Source organism: Dipodomys ordii, unplaced genomic scaffold (genome assembly GCF_000151885.1).
Source record: "Dipodomys ordii isolate 6190 unplaced genomic scaffold, Dord_2.0 Scaffold12, whole genome shotgun sequence".
Lineage (NCBI taxonomy): Eukaryota > Metazoa > Chordata > Mammalia > Rodentia > Heteromyidae > Dipodomys > Dipodomys ordii.
Window position 1 is genome coordinate 14562475 of NW_012267228.1, and position 20728 is coordinate 14583202.

The 20728-nt window shown below is 44.5% G+C and overlaps 1 protein-coding gene across 1 annotated transcript in view; it reads left to right on the top strand.

Annotated features, from left to right (window-relative positions):
- The window catches only part of Frmd4b (FERM domain containing 4B), a 158515-nt gene that overhangs the window by 53537 nt on the left and 84250 nt on the right, over positions 1-20728 (top strand). Inside the window, exons 4-5 of the mRNA XM_013010360.1 lie at positions 224-316; positions 12553-12637. Of these exons, the coding sequence (XP_012865814.1) occupies positions 224-316; positions 12553-12637 (178 nt within the window). The remainder of the gene's footprint in view (positions 1-223; positions 317-12552; positions 12638-20728) is intronic.

Below are 20728 nucleotides of genomic sequence, written 5' to 3' on the forward strand. Positions count from 1 at the left end.
TCAAGCCCCATGACCGACAAAAAAAAAGAAAAGAAAGAAAGAAATTGCAAGGTGCATCTTAGCAGAGATAGGCCCAGGTTAGTGTGGGGGTGTGGGGGCGTCACGCCCCCTCCCTTCCCCGGCTGCCCTGGGTTGCCCTCCTCTCCCCCTCCCCCAGAGCTTCACCTGCACTGTGCCTTACTGAACCTTCTGGTTTAACCTGTGCTTTGCTTCGCTCCCACAGAGGTCAGCAGAACTGGCTCCAGCTAGATCACCGCGTTCTTGACCATGATTTGCCCAAGAAGCCTGGCCCAGCCACATTGTCCTTCGAAGTCAGGTGTGTACCAGTACTGGCATTCCCATCGTTTTCTTTGGTTTTAGTTTGGGTGGCATTTTCTTTTTTATAAGTCTAACGATCAGAAAGAGAGGGGAAAGAGAGAGAGAGAGAGAGAAGTATGGAGAGAGAAGGAGAATTAAGAAAGAGGAGAAACAAGGTGCCAGTGGTAGAGTACTAGCCTTGAGCACAAAGAGGCTCAGGGACAGCACCTAGGTCCTGAGTTCAAGCCCCAGGAATGGAGGAGGAGGAGGAGAGAGGAAGGAGATCTGTCTAAACATTATCATGTGAAAGACTCTACTGTCTAGATCCCAGTTACCATAGATACGGTATGGAGCTATTTTCTTTGAAGATGAAGGATTGAAACTTTAATTTCTTAACGCCTCGTATATCAATTTAAGGCTGAAATATCTGAGCAGTACATTTTAGTATATAAGCCTGTTCCTTATTCAGCATACTCGGAGGATGCTTACTGTTTGAAATTTAATAAACATTTGTTATGACATTTTACATTGGAAGAATGCTTTGTTAGAGACTTGGGATAATGGAGTTTTGCACATTTTCTTCATTGGAAGGGAAGAGACAGTGTAAACAAATGCTTGCGAAAAGTGTTATCCTAACAGCTCAGAGATCTTAGCACAATGCAAGCATTCCCTGAAATGCAAGCATTCCCTGACTTAGGCTCTGAGCTCTGATGGGGAGTCAGTTAGCTCTGCCCTGAAGTGAATATGTGTGACTCAATCAGTGATTTCTCAGTCTGCCCAGCATGGAATCTTACTATTAGTTATTAGTAATCTGGGATAAATAGAATGCTAGAAGAAGTAACTCACATACAAAATATTAACAATTGTGCTAAGAACTCCTCATGTGAGAGTTCTCTTCCCCTCGTCTAAAACCAAAGGATTGTTAACATCGGCGAACACAAATACTGGTAGCTCATACCTGTAATCCTAGCTTCTCAGGAGGCTAAGAACTGAGGGTCATAGTTTCAAGCACACTTGGGCAGAAAAATCCATGTTAACTTTTATCTTCAATTAACTACCCCAAAGCTGGAAGTAGAGCTGTGGCTCAAGTTGTAGAGGGCCAGCCTTGAACAAAAATAGCCAAGGGGGAGCTCAAGGCCCTGAGTTCAAGCCCCATTTTTCACAACAGGTGTCTCATAGCTGTCATTTATTTTTATAAAGCTAGATCAGCTGAAGAATGGTCCTGTGATCTGAGGTCATGTTAATTGTTGGGTGGAGAAAGTGGTAAAAATCTAGATTTTTTTTTTCTTACTGGGCTTTTATGGGTATCTTTCTTTTCTCTAACTGAGACTCTTCCATAAAATCCAAACGTGTGAGAGCCACCTTTTTTAAATTATGTGTGTCTGTGTATATACATATATATATATATATATATATATATATATGTACATGTATATAGCGATAGATTGATTGATTGTGAGTTGCTGCTCTTTTCTCAGCAAATAAAATGTGGAGTACTGTCAGTTTGGATTTTGTTTTGCTTATATTTTTGTTTTGTAGCTTTTTAATTCTGAAATCTGCAATCTGCTGTCTGGTCTGTCTTGAGTCTTGAAAACACCAGAGGATAGAACCCAGCCTTAGGCATTCCCAGGGCCCCTACCTCTTTCCAGCAGGTTCCAGGAATTCCAGGGGCTGCGGCTCCTCCTCCACCGTCCTGCTCAGAGCACCTCGCTGGCAGGATCCCTGAACTACTTGCCTGTTTGAAACCCTTATCAGTTTTTGTGTTGTTTTTGTAATTATTCACTTAATTCCTCCTCCCAACTGGATAGTGAGGTCATTATAGTCTTTATTATTTCAATTAAGCAGTGGTTGTTACTCCAATTAAATGAAAGAACTGATAAAGCAAAAGCGTGCACCAAAGAACTGAGTGGTCTGATGGGGTCAGCGAGTGGAGGTTGAATGGGAGTTGTCACCTACCCGTGAAGTCCCTGGTCACACTGCTGACTTGGAAAAACAGAATTGCTGTTGGTTCCTCTAGTCAGGAAACACCACCGACCCACAGCCCTCTGGGGTGCCTGGGTTGACAGAAGAGCCACAAACGTGTCCTTTGGTAGAGCTGTCTTGAGTTTGGTCTAAGGGCCTTGAGGTCTTACCTTAAATGGGGTCACCACCCCTCTTGCCATATTTCCCTGTGCAAGGGTCACATGTGTAGCCATCTATCTCCCTGTGGACACCAAGGTGTGTGGTCACTTACTGCTCAATGAGAAAGGATTCTTTGCCGTGGTCACACAGTGCAAGGATATGCACCACTGAGTTTGTGTGTGTGTGTGTGTGTGTACACGAATGCCAGTCCTGGAGCTTGAACTCAGGGCCTGGGCGCTGTCCCTGAGCTTTGGTGCTCAGGGTTCTACCACTTGAGCCACAACTCCACTTCCAGGTTGTTTTTGTTTGTTTGTTTGGGTTTTGAGGTTAGTTGGTTTTGTTTTTGGTTGTTGGGGGGGGCGGGAGGGGTATTTTGTTTTTTGATGTTTACAGAGAGGTGAGACTCTCCTAGACTTTCCAGCCCAGGATGGCTTTGAACCGTGATCCTCAGATCTTAGCCTCCTGAGCAGCTAAGATTACAGGCGTGAGCCACCAGCACCTGGCAAGTTGATGTGCTTTGTATGTCTATATGTATATCTATAAAAGCTGAGAAAATGTCTGAAACAAGTGACACAAGCCCTGAAGAATCACTTCTCCCTTTCTGTCCCTGAGCTTCTTTTGCTCAAGGCTAAAACTCTACCACTTGAGCCACAGCACCACTTCCAGCATTTTCTGTTTATGTGGAATTGAACCCAGCGCTTTGCTTTACGTACCCTAGGCAAGCACTCTACCACTAAGCCACCTTGGGAACCTTGCTTCTCCTTTTCGTTCCTTATCAGGCATGCACATCTCTACATTGTCCCAGCCCAGCAGGGAAGCAGGCCAAAGTCTCAGTCTCACTGTCAGCCAAGGACAACTAGATCAGCTCCAGTCCTTTCAGTTTATCCAGTTATCTATTATCAGATATCTGATCTCCTGCTAGAAGTCGGGGCAACAGCAGTGGTGAGAAGCAATGACAGAATCCCATCTTGATTATAGTCTGTGCAGAGGTCTCTGACTTGAAATAAACATGTAAGGTGCCACATGGAAGAGATTCTGGGGAAAGAAGTACTTTCCTCAGTGGCATTTTAAGTAGAGTGGTCCCAGAAATCTTGATAGAGAAGCTGACATTGATCAAAGACTAGGAGGTAAGCAGGGAGCCCTGCTGGTCTCTAGGGATGTTGATTCCAGGTGGAGGGGCCAGCAGGTGCACAGGTTCTGGGACAGCCATGTGTCTGGAGAACATCTGTACGAGAGAGGTGTAGTGGTATGGGGTTGGACTGTAGAGCACTAGGGCCTGTGGGTTTGGGGATGGAGAGAGAAATCATCAGATTGCCACTTGAAGCAGACTTGTTCTGACATCAGCATTGAGGACAGAATGGAATGGGCAGGGGGTGGGAGCAACTGTAAGACTAGTCAGGAAGCTGTTAAAATTGTCCAGGAAAATAAATTAGCAAAGGCCAAGCATGGTGGCACATGCCTGTAATTCTAACTCTCAGGAGGGTCAGGCTGGGATAAGGGAGTTTAAGACAATCAAAAAACGAGCCAGGCACCACATTTGCAGGCTCACCTGCAAACATAACTACTTAAAGAGTCTGAGAAAGGAGGGTTTCAGTTTGAAGCCAGCCAGGGCAGGAAAGCCTGGGAGACTCTTATCTCCAACTAACCACCAAAAAGGCAGAAGTAGAGCTATGGCTCACAGTGGTCGAGGGCCAGGCTTGAGTGAAAAATCCATGGGGCAGCACGCAATCCCTGAGTTCAAGCCCCAGTACTGGCTAGATAGATAGATAGATAGATAGATAGATAGATAGATAGATAGATAGATAGATAGATAGATAGATAGACGGACAGATAGACGGAAAGATAGATGGACAGACAGATAGATGGACGGACAGATAGATGGACAGACAGCACAAATGAGTAAAGTGGACCAGACTAAGTCTTAAACCCTCCTCAATCACTGGAGATAGGCAAGGGGGTCTCAGCCAGTTGGCTGTGAAGATTCCAAAGAGAGCAGGGGACACTAAATAATGCCTTATGAATTATGCAAAAGAAAAGTACCCTACAGCTTGTTCTTAAGCTGTTTGCTCTCTAGTTCAATGTAGACTAACAGTGACAGGTACCAGCCTGAGTAGTTGACAGTTCTGAGCTCCATCTCCTACTGCTCTAAGAGGTAAATAAATGTGTGGTTTGTCCCATGATATAGACTCCAGCTCTGAAACACAAGCACCTTCTATACAGTGGACGGGGAAAATCCTTGAAGATGAAGCCGTGGCCTTCCCTATTACAACCTTGGCATGAGCTCCGCCTCCCCCACCCCATTACAAAATCTCCAAGATACACACTGCATACGTGTAAGGGCTATCTGTGCACAAAGGCAATAATGTACTGGTGTGTCTTCATTTATTTAGCCAGTTCTTCGCGTCCGTGGGTGTCCGCACCTCCCCTGTATTTCTAGGGACTGCTCCAGGCCGGGGGAGTTGGCTGTCTCACAACTCTAAATTATCTTCACCAAACACATGGGCCTCTTTGATAATGCAGCCCAGATGTCTGATAGTGAGGAAGCAAACAGGCACTTAGGAGTACCCGGGACTTGGCCTGACCCCACTGGAAACACTCCCATTCCTGGGAGGGCAGCCAAGGGTGGCTTGGGCTGGTACTACCCAGCTCCAGCCCCCAGCAGCTCCGCCTTTCTTTCCCCTTAGTCTTCTTAAGGGTCTCCCTTCTCCCTCCATTTCCTCCTCACACCAGGGCATATTTCTATGTTCCTGAACTGTAGCTGTCCTCCCAGGGGTACCCCCTAAAACACTGTGACACTCGGTGCTGAGGTGTCTCCACCTTAATGGAAGATTCTAGTAAAAAAATAAATATGAGAGAAGATTGCTGCGTTTTTGCCAGGGTTGCTCTCTAAGTGAGAAGCCTTTGAGAGCTTGGTGATGGTCTTTTCATCCATCCCTGGCCTGGCTAGATGCAACATTAGACCTGAACAGTGACTTTGACTTGGGCCTGAGTATATCCAACTTCTACATCCCAGCCTTGAAGCCTGAGGCAAGATATCATGAGCTCTAAGTTCAAGTCCAGCCTGGATTACCTAATGAGCCCCTGTCTAAAAAAAATCAAACAAAGGAGAGAGAGAGAGAGAGAGAACAGAGAGAATAGACTTTTAACTCAAAGAAATGTCATGATTACAACTAATAAGGCCTCATTCCACCATTTTTCCTTTTTTAAAAAATTTTGCTCATTATTTTTAAGTAGTTGTACAAAGGGGCTTCAATTCCACCTGTCATTTGTGAGTAGAGTGCACGTCTATTGGTCACCTCTTCCATGATTCTCCCCTCTCTTTACCATTATTTTTCTTTTTTTATTCTTTTTTTTGGGGGGGGTCTGGTATGGGACCTGAACTCTGGGCCTGAGCACTGTCCCTCAGCTCTTCAGCTCAAGGCTAGCGCTCTACCACTTGAGCCACAGCACCACTTCCAGCTTTTTTTTTTGCTTATGAGGTGCTGAGGAATTGAGCCCAGGGCCTTATGCATGCAAGGCAAGCACTCTACCACTGAGCCACCTTCCCAGCCCCCATTATTTTTCTTAAGAGAACTAAACACAAGCAACCTGTAAAGAATTTAATGAAGAGTTGTTTGTGAAATAATAATACACCCATCATGAGAACCTGGGGTCAAATATTTGAAATCAGAGGGAAAAAAATGTTTAAAATGCTAACAGGAATGAATCTCTGAATAGAATGATGGTAGGAACCAGTTTTCTTTCTTTTTTCTTTTTTTCTTTTTTTGCTTCTCTTTCCCCCCTGCAATGAACATATTAGTGGAGTAAATCTTCTTTTAATGCAACTATGAAGAATCATAAAAGCAAGAAGCCATCACATGCCTGCAACGGGAAAGCATGAGTTATTTTAAAGCCCTCGAATCTTAGCTGATTTACAATAAGAAGAAGACAGAGAAGTTCATCTTTCCAGGGAGGAATGTAATTTAAAAGCCCAGAGAAATAACCCATTCCTCCTACTCAGGCCACTCAGAGGCTGCCTGACAGGATGGGGCCTGAGTCAGCCAGGGCCTTACCCGCCTGCCATACCCCCATCTGTATGCACAGTGTCTCAGGAACTGCAGCTATGACTCAATCTAGGATGGGGCGGGAGGTCTGTGAGTGGTCATCACCCATGAGAACCCATCACCCTAACGGTCATGAGAGTTCCCTCCCTCCCTTCCCTCCCTTCCCTCCTTCCTTCCTTCCTTCCTTCCTTCCTTCCCCTCTCTTTCTTTCTTTCTTTCTCTGTCTCTCCTCCCTTCCTTCCTTCCTTACTTTCTTCCTTCCTTTGCCTCTCTCTCTTTCTCCTTCCTTTCTTTCTTCCTTTCTTCCTTCCTTCCTCTTTCTCTTTCTTTCTTTCCTTCCTTCCTTCCTTCTTTCTTGCTTGCTTGCTTGCTTGCTTGCTTGCTTTCTGTTGCTTGTGTGGCTTGAACTCAGGGCCTGGGCACTGTCCCTGAGCTTTTCTGCCTAATGCTCTACCACTTTGAGCCACAGCGCCACTTCCAATTTGCTGGTGGTTACGTGGGGATAAGAGTCTCATTGGACTTTCCTGCCTGGGCTGGCTTTGAACCTTCAGATCTCAGCCTCCTGAGTAGCTAGGATTACAGGTGAGAGCCACCAGCACCTGGCCTGATCCCACTTTCTCACAGGACTTATTCCTCACTCTGCTTCTTGCTGGAATATCAGAAATTGATTGTGGAACTCTGCTATGATACGCCTCTAGCCTGTCTTTGCGGGGGTGGGCATAGCACTTCCACCACATTAGTTACGTCCGTGGGGGAGGTCTCAGTCGGGGAGGGATGACAGATGAGAATTAGCAATATGAGGAGTAAAGAGACACTACAGCACAACAGAGCTTGGCTGTTAGGGCAGTGCTCCAAGCTAGGGGACCAGAGCATTGCTATGGCCAGGAGCTATGACTGTGGCCTTGATGTCAGGGGCTTAGCAGCATGCCTGGACGCGGCTCACCATGTTAGTAACACTCCCTGGTCAAGAAAACCCGAACAGGTCTTCAACATTGCTAAAACTCCCCACCCAACCAATGGGAGCCAGAGCTTTTGATTCACATCCCAGCTTGTCTGCTTAGCCGTGTGGCTTTTGGCTTAGCTGTAAAACTAGAACTGGTGATGGTACTCATCTACTTTGAGAAGCTGTTGAAGGCTCACATGTAAAACATGTCATGGAGATGCTCAAGGCATCTTAGCTATTTGTATATTATAAATAACAAAGGTTTCTGCACCCCTCCACTTCCGGTTTTCTGGTCATAAAGTGGAGATAAGAGTCTCCCAGACTTTCCTACCTGGGCTGGCTTTGAACCACCATCCTCATCCTCAGATCGCAGCCTCCTGAGTAGCTAGGATTACAGGTGTGAGCCACCAGAGCCTGGTTAGCTGCAGAAGATTTAACCCAAGGCATCAACTTAACCGAACCTTAGTGAGATTGCTCCAAGTAAGCAGTTAGCAAAGAAACAGTGCCTTTTGCAAAAAGAACTGAAACAGTAGGTCTTTATTTCATGAGTCAGGGGTGTTTCCTTTCACTGAGAAGCCCTGGGCTATTTTTAACTCAGGGAGCCTATAGAGGGGTATGCCTGGAGAGCCTCTGTCCTCTGCATACTCCCTGTAAACTAGAGGTCATCCCATGAGAAGGGATGGCAGGTTCAGAGAGCCTGTAATCAGACACTTACGCAGAAGCAAACTCCAAGGTGGATCGCCAGAGGATAGTGGGAAATGAGATAGGGACCTGTTTGCTGGAGCTAGGATACAATCAGAGGCCTAGACTTCAGAAACAAGGTAGACCCAGCGTCTGCTTCCCAGATCTCTGTTGAAGGTTGGATGAGTCACACACTGGCTTTGATGCTGCGCCACCTAGCAACCCCCATGTGGTTTTGTCCAGACTCAAAGATTAGCAAGAGAACTCACCTGGCTGATGGGCTCTCTGCCTGGCATGGCCCTCCCTACCTTTGTCACTGGTGAACTCATGCATTCTTTAAGACTCAGCTCAGTTGTCCTCTCTCCTCTGCTACTTAGTCTGGTGGATTTCATCTTGGCAATATTTGCTCTCTAGAGTTCGTTGATGGCACTAGTTACAGACCATTGTGGCATTGCATCATCTTGGCTTGCAATAGAAGCTTAGAAGTCTATAATAGACTGAAGTCTGAGTTTATGGCTCCTCCATTTCCTAGCTGAGTGGCCTGGAGAAGATTTATTGTCTGTGGAATGGGTTCTTAATTTACTTTCCAGTGTGTGTGTGTGTGTGTGTGTGTGTGTGTGTGTGTGTGTGTGTGTGTGTGTGTGTGTGTGTGTGTGTGTGTGTGTCAGTACTCGGGCTTGAACTGAGGACTTCTTGCTCTCACTTGGTGCAAGCACCTTTCTCAGTATCTAATTTCTATTAGGTATTCAGCAAGTATTGGATGAATGAGTACATTATACTTAATCGTGTATAATTAGATTAATTGAGTAGTCTGTTCATTCTATCATATTTATTGATGCACTCCCAACCATTTCTAAAAATCATTTCTCAAGTAGCTGGTATTCATTAAATATTGAGTGGGGAAAGAAATCTAAGGGAAAATAAAAAGCATCGAGAATAGCAAAGAGGCATACGATGGTACGTGCCTGTAATCTCAGCTAAGAGGCAAGAGGACCTTGAATCTGTATTCAAGGCCAGCCCTGCACCACAAGATGAGACCATACATAGAAGAAGAAGGAGAAGGAAAACATAAGGAGAGGGAGAAAAGGAAGAAAAAGGAAAGCAGACTCAGAGGTCTACTCCTCTGCCTGGGAACTCTGGCAGAGCAAGGGGCCATCCGCTTTGCTCTTCTAAGAGTGCCCCAGCTTCCTCCATGTTGCTCTCTACATGCTTGGTATATGATACGTCATCCTGTGACTGTAGATCACTCTAGTCTCACTTCTTTGCCTATTTATAGACGTGGCGGAGAGGCTGAGCTTTGTAGCCCCGTCATGCAGGTAGAGCTCTACGGCCCTGTGGATACAACGGTGAAGTAGAGAGGACAGGTATGCCCTGCCCAAGGTCAAGGTCATTGTGCTGGTCAATGTAAGAACACGGTGAACACTGGGCACACTGCTCAACTAGCATGCAAGGTGAGCCTGGTAAAAAAATTTGCCAGGGTCCTGCTGCCAACCTTTTTGGCTCTTACTGGACACCTGCTCATGTTGTCATCCTGGACAGGGATGGGATTTAAAAAGAAAAATCACAGGTGAAGCAAGAAAGTGAAGCAGTGAGCGGCCATCACCTTCAGACTGCACTGCAACATTCAAACGGCAACTAGTCCTCTGGCCCTCCTCATTGGGATCTACCATCACCAGGGCATGGCCACTCTCTGCTCTGCTCTGCCAGTTTCTCTTCTTGGCTCTTCTCCTCTTTCTCTGCTGCCTCTTGGATTCTATTTGGTGCCCCTCTGTTTCCTTTGAATCCCTCATGACCTATCTCTCCACCTCTCTAAGAGATCGCGTGTGATTGGTTTCCCATTCATCATCCACTATGCGAAGCAGCTAGGCGGGTAGCACCTTCTCCCAGCAGCTTATTGGCTGCCTTTGAATCAGCTGACTGTCTTTGGTCCTGGTGTCCCTGGTGAGAGTAGAAGATGCAACTGATGGGAGATTATAAGCTCTGTCTTGGTGAAAGCCAATTACATGTATATTACACGGAGAAGGAGAAGGACAAGGCTGTTTATCTGCAATATTTGTACCACCTGGATTTCTTTTTATTCAGCAAAACTGTGCATCCTTCTAAGCCCCAGCTATAATTCAAATTTCACCATATCCTACCTATAACAAGATGTAAGGTTTTCTGAGTCTCAGTGGTTAGAACTTGCTGAATTCCTTCATTTACCATGCATTACACTGAGTACCTTATTTATAACACAACTCATTTAAATTGTGTTAATTAAATTCATTATGGACCTCCTAAGTAAGCATCATTATCTCCTTTTTGTAAGCAAAGGATCTTTGGCACAAAGAGGATAACATTTCATATCTCACAGAGGAATTCCAGGAGGGGAAAGAATAGCAATTGCTAGTATTCTTAAGCCCTTTACACGTATTATCTAAGTTAATCCTTCCAAAATCCTATGACGATTCTTCAAGGGCAGTTATGACACTCATCTTAGTAGCTAAGTAACTTGCCCAAGTAACAAGTTACTTAGCTACTAATAAATGATAGAGGTAGCCTTCCACCTTCTAGATCTTTCTAACACCGAAGCCTGTATTCACCCAGCTCCTCATTTCCTTCCCAAATTTTATATTTCTCAATACCTAACCCTCCACTACCTTCACTATCTTCTTTATCACTGAGATAGACCCTTGTTAAGTAAAATAAATATATTAGATTAAACCCTTGTAAGTAAATGTATGTATATGTTTACTTCTATATATACTATATAATCTCATATATATATATATGATTAATTCTCCTTAATGATGCAACATTTAATGGGGTGGAATTTTTCAAATGGTTTTCTCATGTCAGTGATAAAATCTCTCAGGGCCTTATCAGCTGGATTTGCATACCAAACACGTCATTGCTAATGAAAGAGAAAAGAAAGAATGCCCCAGCCCTGGGGTGAGTCTGTGGAAGTGCAGAGTCCCCCGCCCTAGCTTGGTGCACCCTGACTCTCACTAGCAGGAGCTAGAGTCGGGAGCTGTGTGCACACGGCCTTTTGTCTATTCATGAATTATTCATTGAGGAGGCGCCAGAATTGGAGGAAAAAGCCTTTACCCTCACATGGAAAATAGATGTCGTTACACACCCAGCCTCCTCCCCTTCCCACCCCAGAGAGGGTCTGAGGCTGGTAGCCAGTGGTTTGAGTGGCTGGACTAGCCAAATAACCCTGGAAGGGGGAAAAGGGAGAGAGCACCTTCCACAGAACCTGATTTGCATGAGAAAGACCTAGTCAGCCATCTCCTGAGAACTTGGCTCCAGGTCAGGGGGAAACCCCACTGCCTGGGGGGAAGAAAGGGAAGCTGGGAAGAGTTGACAGAAACTCCCCAGGGATGCGGGGGGAGGGGTTAGTCTGGAAATAACTAGGCCTCCAGCAGGGCTCCAGGTTCAGCTGTGGCCTGCTAGCTCAGTAGCCTTCTGCTTTTAACTCAGCTCACCCCGGCTGTGTTCAAGCTGTGTGGGATGTTCAGAGCCACATAGATACATTTATGTCTCATATGGGCATGTTGTGTGCGTGATGTTGTTGTTGTTTGTCGGTCATGGGTCTTGAACTATGGGCCTGGGTACTGTCCCTGAGCACTTTCGTGCAAGGTGAGTGCTCTATCACTTGAGCCACTTGGTTTTCTGGTGGTTAATTGGAGATAAGAGTCTCACAGATGTTCCTGCCTGGCCGGCTCTGAATCGCAATCCTCACATCTCAGCCTCCTGAGAAAGATTACAGGTGTGAACCACCGGCACCTGGATTGTGGTTGTTTTTTTTATTCAGTAATTTTGTACTTTTGGGTGGCACAAGATTTGAACTCAGGGTCTTGTGTTTGCTAGACAAGCACTCTATCACTTGAATCACCTCTCCTATCCCTGAACCTATTTTGAGTGCCCCTCTAACTCACCTTTCAACACACACACACACACACACACAATTCTGTATGAGCTTTTATGTGCAGGTAAGTAGTACAGACCCGGAGGAAATGAATGTATGCAAAAGGAAGCGCTATTGCTAGGCACTGGTGGCTCACATCTGTCACCCTAGCTACTCAAGAGACTAAGATCTGAGGATTAAGATTCATATCCAGCCTGGGCAGGAAAATCTGTGAGACCCTTATCTCCAATTAACCAGCAAAAGGTTGGAAGTAGAGCTGTGGCTCAAGTGGTAAAGTGCTAGCCTTGCACAAAAGAGTTGAAGGACAACATCCAAGTCCTGAGTTGAAGCCCCACACAGGAAGGAAAGAAGGAAGGAAGGAAGGAAGGAAGGAAGGAAGGAAGGAAGGGGGGAGGGAGGGAGGGGGGAGGGAGGGAGGGAGGAGGGAGGGAGGGAGGACTATTAATTATTAGGAATTATTAATTGTCTCCCATTTGGGATACTCTGAATGAAGAAATGAAATGATGGCAAGAGAAGAAGATAAATGAGACGCTGCAAACTGCTGTACTGTCTTCCAGGTTTTACATCGAGAGTATATCCTTTCTAAAAGAGAAGAGCACGGTGGAGCTATTCTTCCTGAATGCCAAGGCCTGTGTACACAAGGTAGGAAAGCTTCTGCACATCTGTAGGGCTCTGCTCTGAAGCTTCTCTGCTCTCTGTAGAGTTCTCTCTCTGAAGCTTCTCTGTTGGATGCTGTGTGCTGCACATTCTACTAATTCTATTCATTTTCATCTTTTCTTTTTGATCCTCTCTGTCTTCCCATCCACACAGTCTAGAACCTTCTTGTAACAGTAGGTGGGAAGGTCATGGGTTCACTCTCTTGGATGATTAGCTGTTCTGTGTTTTGAAAACTCTTATATATCTTGTTGGATCTTTTAGGTTTGATTTTCTTTTTTTAATTTCAGATGAGTAAATACTGATTCAGTCCCTGCTCCTCCATCTTAGCCACACCAGAAGCAGAATATGTTGCTTATTCTAAGGAGAAAATAAATGTCTCAGGCACTAAGGCCTGCTCTTGAGCCCACTTTTTTGAGACCTGGGTTTCCCTCTGAACTCCAAGGGTTGATGGATGATTCTGTCAGAGCAACTGCAGCACTTTCTGAGTCAGGAAAACATTTCATCATCCACAGCCGGCCATCCTCTCCTCTGAGGGGGAACACAATAGCTCCTTGTGGTATTTTTTAGTAGGCCATGGTCCAACAAAATTGCTTCCTGGTTGCTTGTTTGCTCTGTTGCTTAGGCAAAGAAAGTTAGCAGGCAAATTTTTAACTCATAACTATTTCTCTTAGAGCTCTGTATGCTAAACTCTGGCTGGAGAAAATAATGAAAAGCAAGGCTTTTAACTTCTCTTTCTTCTTATGAGTGTTAGTTGTGGGGAACTCCTTTTCTAAACAGAAACATCTTGTGCCTGTGTCAAAAGAATTTATGCCAATTACTAGTGACTCATACCTGTAATCCTAGCTACTCAAGAGGCAGAGATCTGATGATTGACATTTGAAGCCAGCCCCAGGAAGGAAAGTTAGTAAGACTAAGATCTCCAATTAACTATCAGGAAAAAAGCTGGAAGTAGAGCAGTGGTTTAAGGCTAGAGCACTAATCTTGAACAAAAAAGCTTAGGGACAGTGTCCAGATCTTGACTTCAAGCTTCAGGACTGGCACAAAAAGGGGGGAAAATAGAATTTTGCCAAACAAATTTTGCAAAACATTATTTTTGTCCTACATAAGTGTCATAGGCAACAATGAGTGCTAATAAAAATTTTGAATTCAGTACTTGGAACTCAGGACTTTATATAGCCTATTTACTTAATATGTAGACAGCAGGCAACAGATCTTACAGAATCAGGTAAACCTTAACAGACGCAGACAGCTATTCATTAGGGCGGCTTTTAAGTCATTTTTAAAGATATACACATTCCATCTAAGGAGTATCATCTGCTCAAGCCCATAGTCCTAGCTACTTAGGAGGCTGAGATCTGAGGACTGGTTCAAAGCTAGCCCTGGCAAGAAAGACCATGAGACTTTCATTTCCAATTAACCACCTAAAACTGGGAAGTGGAGCTGCAGTTCAAAGTGGTAGCCTTGAGCGAAAGAGCTTGGGGACAGTGCTCAAGCCCCCATGACAGATTAAAACAAAACAAAATAGCCATATATATATATATATACACACACACACACACACACACACACACACACACACACACACACACACATATATAATCTGAACAATGGTCATAGAAGTAAATAAGTTTTATGAGAACATAGCTCAGCTGTAGAACACACGTAGGTGGATTTATTGATTGGTAAAAGTGACTCACTGATGGCAGTTGGTGCTCTTGACTCAGAACAACTATTAGCTGTGAGAGTGAACGGGGACCTTCCCCCCCCCCACTCTGCGGGGGACATGCCTACCTCCAGAAAATGTCCATCTCCTCTTATAGCCCCTATACCTGCTTCTTCCTAGCAGACAGATACCCCTCCTTCATCTTCTTTCTGCTTTTCTTTTTGTACTCAGGGCCTAGGCACTGTCCCTTAGCTTGAGACTGCCACTCTACCACTTGAGCCATAGCTCCACGTCTGGCTGTTTTCTGGTCAATAGGAGACAAGTGTCCTGGATTTTTTTTTTTTTCTGCACAGGTTGGCTTTGAACTGTGATTCTCCAATCTCAACTTCCTGAGTAGCTAGGATTAGGGACATTAGCCACCATCCTTAGGGACACCCTGCATCTTGATGGATGTTAATTGCCTGCCCCATGGAGAGGCATGTGGCATCTTGAATTTGGGCTCCCCGTCTCTCTCCATTGCGATCACTCTACCTGTCGATGCTCTTAGTCTGTGGTGCTTCATAGGGGCTCAGAGGGCTTCTCTAGGCCAGGCCTCAGGACAAGGCACCACTGCAGTGGCAATTGAGGAGTGCATTAGCATTCTTGCTTGAACAGAATCTACAGGAAAAGAAGAAACTGTCCCTAGTGACCAGCCATCCTGAGAGGAATCTGGCTCTTGTCAGAGCTGTCATTCACGTGTGAGCCCGAGCCGTGAACCTGTTTAGCTTCCCTGGTGAGAAGGCATGGGGCACACCTTGCCTTCGCAAACAACCACCTGGGCCAGATGGGGATGATGTGGAAATGCCGAAACTGACATTAGAGGCGCCCTGGCAGCCCTCACCCGGCAGCCCGGGGTCCACCGGGGTCAAACTGCTGTCACAGCACGTGGAATAGCACAGCAGGCCTGCCTGCTGGGGTGTACAGTTCATAGAGACTTCCTTGTACATCTCTGATTTTAGTGATCGGCCAGCATTTACCACCACCACTTTAAAAACATCAATCATTGGGGCCGGGCACCAGTGGCTCACACCTATCATCTTAGCTACTTAGGAGGCTGAGATCTGAGGATCATGGTTCAAAGCCAACCCAGGCAGGAAAATCCATGAGACTCTCATCTCCAATTAACCACCAGAAAACAAGAAGTAGCGCTGTGGCTCAAGTGATAGAGTACATGCCTTGAGCTGAAGAGCTCAGGGACAGAGTTTAAGCCTCATGTCCTACAACAACAACAACAAATCAATCATCGCAACAGAGAATTGACATTGGCCACCATTTTCCTTTTGGTGTGTACAAAATTCTGATGATGGTGAAAAGACAAAATGGAAACAAACAAGTGGGGCTGGTGCGGTGCTCTGTGGTAGAGACCAGGCACAGCACAGGCTCCCTTTCCTGCAGAGGTGGGAAATAGAAGAAAATGGCAGAACCTGATTGACTCCCAAAGGCCTGTGTGTTATAGCATGTACTTGAATGGGGATTGTGGAACACCAGCATATTCTCTCTCTCTCTTCTCTCGCTCTCTTCTTCCTTCCCTCCTTCCCTCTTTCCCTCCTTCCTTCTTTCCCTCTCCTATCCTTCCCTCTCTCTCTCCCTCCCTCTTTTCCTCTCTCCAGCGCCCTTCTCTCTCTCTCCTGTTCCCTTTCCTCTCTCTTCTCCTTTTCTCTCTCCTCATTCTCCCTCTTCTCTCTCTTCCACAAGTCCATCCATCTTTCCTGGCCATAAAGAGAGTAGTTTTACTCTGCGAGCCCAATCAGTCATAGACAAGAACCTCCAAAACCATGAGCTTAAATAAGCCCTTTCTCTTCATTATTTGATGGTCTCTGGTATTTTGTTATAGGTGTGGAAAGTTGACTAACATATAGCTCTATTCTACTGAGTGCTCACCAGTGTAGAAGATTTTACCCTCATAACAACTCATACTGTGATGTATTACTACTTTGGCATATGGGGAAAGGGAGGCATTGATATGTACAGCCAAGGTTGTATAGCTCAGTAGTAACATCATGATACTAGGCATTCAGGCTCCAGAAACCATTCATTTATTCAAATAATTACTGCATACCTAAAATACTCATCAGAGGTCCTGGAACTTTGTCTTATCATTGTACTATTTAACACACCTTCCTACAGTCTAAGAATCCTGGCTTATGGATTTTTAAACTTGTGTGTTTGTATATAATAATTATTTTAAAGGTAAAGCATCCATATTTTTGGGGTGGGGTCCGGTCGTGGGACCTGAGCTCTGGGCCTGGGCACTGTCCCTCAGCTCCTCAGCGCAAGGCTAGCGCTCTACCACTTGAGCCACAGCGCCACTTCTGGGTTTTTTTCTTTTTGCTTATGTGGTGCTGAGGAATCGAACCAGGGCCTCAGGCATACAAGGCAAGCACTCTACCACTGAGCCACCTTCCCAGCCCCAAGCATCCATATTCTAAGACATGATATTTCTGAAAGATGCCAGAGACCTTGGAGAGGCTGAGCCTCCCATGATTCTACCACTTACTCTTTCCCAAAATGACAGAAAAACAAGTGAGAACATTCTGCAATATGGGAAATCTCACAAACAGAATTATGGCTTTATAATCATTCACACACACACACACACAAATACTGTACTTTAGCTGTATAGAACCTATCTCATGATCACAAAGTATTTTAATGCCCCAAAGAGTATATACAGTATATACAATACCAAACTTTTTTTTTTTTTTGGTCGGTCGTGGGGCTTGAACCCTGGACTTGGGCACTGTCCCTGTGCTCTTCAGTTCAAGGCGAGTGCTCTACCGCGTGAGCTACAGTGCCACTTTCAAACTTTTTTTTTAAGGAGGAGGAAAAAAAAATAGCAATTTTTTTGGGGGGGGTCCGGTCGTGGGGCCTGAACTCTGGGCCTGGGCGCTGTTCCTCAGCTCTTCAGCTCAAGGCTAGCGCTCTACCACTTGAGCCACAGCACCACTTCCGGCTTTTTTCTTTTTGCTAATGTGGTGCTGAGGAATGGAACCCAGGGCCTCAGGCATGCAAGGCAAGCGCTCTACCACTGAGCCACCTTCCCAGCCCAAAAAATAGCAACTGTTATACCACTTTCATGGCACTAAATTCAGTGATAGATTCAGGAAGTCCCATAACAGGGCTAGGAATATGGCTCAAGTGGTAGAACATGAAGCCCTAAGTTCAAACCCTAGTGGTATTAGAGTAAGTAAAATGGTTTGATTTGTTTAACCTAATAATTATCAAACTTATCTGTGTATGAAACTCCTTCCAAGCCTTCATGTTAATGGACAACTAACCAACCATCCTTTTGAAAATTCTGTGTAATGGTTCATACCATTAAATAAGAAAGCAGAGATGGGGCTGGGAAGGTGGCTCAGTGGTTGAGTGCTTGCCTTGCATGCATGAGGACCTGGGTTCGATTATTCAGTATCACATAAGCAGAAAAAGCCAGAGGTGGTGCTGTGGCTCAAGTGATAGAGTGCTAGCCTTGATCTGAAGAGCTGAGCAAACACACACACACACACACACACACACAAGAGAGACAGCTGAAGGACTTCCTGGATACTTGCCATGTGACATGGCCTTACCATAAAACCAAGGTCTACTCAGAGTCTTCAAATACCACATCTTTAGAGATAGTTGAAAGTGACCTGGTGCCAAGTTAGCTGACTTTTTTCCCAGCCTTCCTAGGACAGGACAGCCTATCAACTGTGCAGACAACCAGCTCAAGCAACTTCACTGCACACACACACACACACACACACACACACACACTTTCTTTTTCTAATAAGTACTCATCTCTTTGTACTTTGAATAAATGTGGAAATACAAGTGAGCCAAACATTAGTAACCCTATTAAAAGGCAGAGTTATTGCAAGACTAAGCGATCACATTTATTTTTAGCCTCTCTCTTACCCTTTCATTGGTAGACTGGGTGAGAGATGGAGCCTGACATCCCCAAACATGCTCTCACCACTGTTAGTGGGACAGGCACATTGCATAAGGCCCTTAGAATCTTAATGCCATTTGTGTTTAACCGTGTGAACCTAGAGGCTTCAAAGCTGGTTTAAAAGCTCAAGCAGCTTTGGAGGGCAATTTGGCTATTTCCATGAAAATGAAAGAGTCCAGAATCTAGATTGCAGGGTTTTCATTGAAATATGAAAAGACCCATAGAAAAATTATTTGTAAAACTTTTCTAAAACAAAGTCCTTCATGTTTCTGATTCTAGGAATATGAAATTAGACACTGTATAGATGCACTTTGGGATGAATGACAAATTCAGCTTCATTCATACGATAGGATATTGTTCAGCTATAATAAAGAATGGCTGCTCTTCTTCCTCACATGACATGAAAACCTTTCTAAATTGTGTTCAGTTTAAATAGGATCAACTTACAGCACAGTGAACTTAGTATGCTGGGTGGTAACTTTGTTACTTCTGAATATAAAATGGAAGAAATAGAACAAGGTATAGCATAGTATATGTCATTGAGGAGAGTGAGTTTATGAAAAAGCTTTTGTTTCCTAAGTAATGTTTTCTTTAATTGTGTGTGTGTGTGTGTGTGTGTGTGTGTGTGTGTGTGTGTGTGTGTGGAACAAATGTAGGAAAAGCCTTGCTAGTAAGCAAGTAAGCATTCGCCCCCTGAGCTGTGTCCCTTTCTGCTTTTCCAATGTGTCAACAGGAAGTTGAGATTTGTTTTAAATTAGAAAAAAAAATTGGTATATTCTTTAAACATTACCTCTTCAAATGTGCATGGAGAGAACAAAAGTAATGCTATTTTTCCTTCTAAAAATATCTTATCACTTTAGTCACAGTCAAAATTTAGCAAGAGTTGGAAATTTCTATTTTTCTAGAAAGGCAAAAGATCTGCTATTATCAGACACCTGACACAGAACTTTATTCCTATTGTAAAAAAAAAAAAAAGATGTTACTTGCTAGGACTTTTTCTTTCCTTTTTGAGCTAGTAATGGGATGTGAACTTGGGTCCTTATGCTCTTGCTTGGCTGTTTGTCCAGGCCAAGCACTCTACCACTTGAGCCACAACTCTACTTCCTACACGGTGCTGGTTAGTTGCACGTAAATGTCTTACTGAGTTCTTATTTATTTATTGGGCTCACTTGGAACCACAATCCTCAGATTCCTGAGTATATAGGATTAAAGGTATGAGCTACCAGTGCCTGGCACAATATGAAAACCAAGAAAAATTAAATGTGCAATGCTCATGCCTCTGTGTCCCCTAGGTAATGGTAACTATTCTCCTGCAGTCTACAGAGGCGCTCTATGATATGGTGGTGCAGAGTCAGGAGATCATGGTTTGAGACCAGCCAGGGCATAGAAGTTCCTCAACCCAGCGTTGTGTGTAGTGCCATGCACCTGTCCTTCCCACAAAGGATCCAGGCTGCCCCAGGCATGAAGTGAGACCTATCTTGAAAAATTAACAAATACATACAAAAGGACTAGCACTGGCATAAAGTAGTAAAGTAACATTTTTGCAAGCACAGGGCCCTGATTCAATCCCTAGTACCACAAAAATAAATTCAAATAAAACTTAATGTTTATTGCTGGAATGCTGTATTTGAGACTTTTTTTTTTTTTTCCGGTCATGGGGCTTGAACTCTGGGCCTGGTACTATTCCTCAGCTCTTCAGCTCAAGGCTAGTGCTCCACCACTTGAGCTACAGCGCCATTTCCGGTTTTCTGGAAGAAAACTCTTATTGGAGATAAGAGTTTCATGGACTTTCCTGCCCGGGCTGGCTTTGAACCGAAATCCTTAGATCTCCTCCTGAGTAGCTAGGATTACAGGCGTGAGCCACCAGTGCCTGGCTTTGAGACTTTTATGCTAGGATTGACCATGAGCACAGGATACCCTGGAAAGTGAACCCTTAGATGAGAGGAAATTCCTGTATTGAACACATCCTTCCCTTCCTTTCCCTCTCCCATTTCTATTCATATTTCAGAACTCAGTAGTAGCCTCCCCATATGCACTATCCATCCTTACTCTCTGCCTCGACACCCTTTAGCAATAGTAACTAACAGTTATAAAAATATACAGTAATAAGAGTCAGGTGAATGCAGTATGGAGCATCTCAGTCCATTAACTGAAATAGCTGCCCATTGACCATGGCTCTGGTGAGCTTTATTCTGTTCCCTGCTTTCTTGATTAACTTCTGATATTAGGGTTTATCTTTATTTCTCTCTTGCTGGCCTGGAACCTGGCATAACAACGGCCCTTGGTAAATATTTGTCAAGTGAACAAAATAAATGTAGTTTACACCAGCAACTACACTGATCAAATTTTGTACAATGGGCATGTGAAAAGAATCAAGCCAAACTGAAAATCAATTCTGAGAAACAACTATAAAATGAGTCATGTTTGGCTTTCAATCTTATTT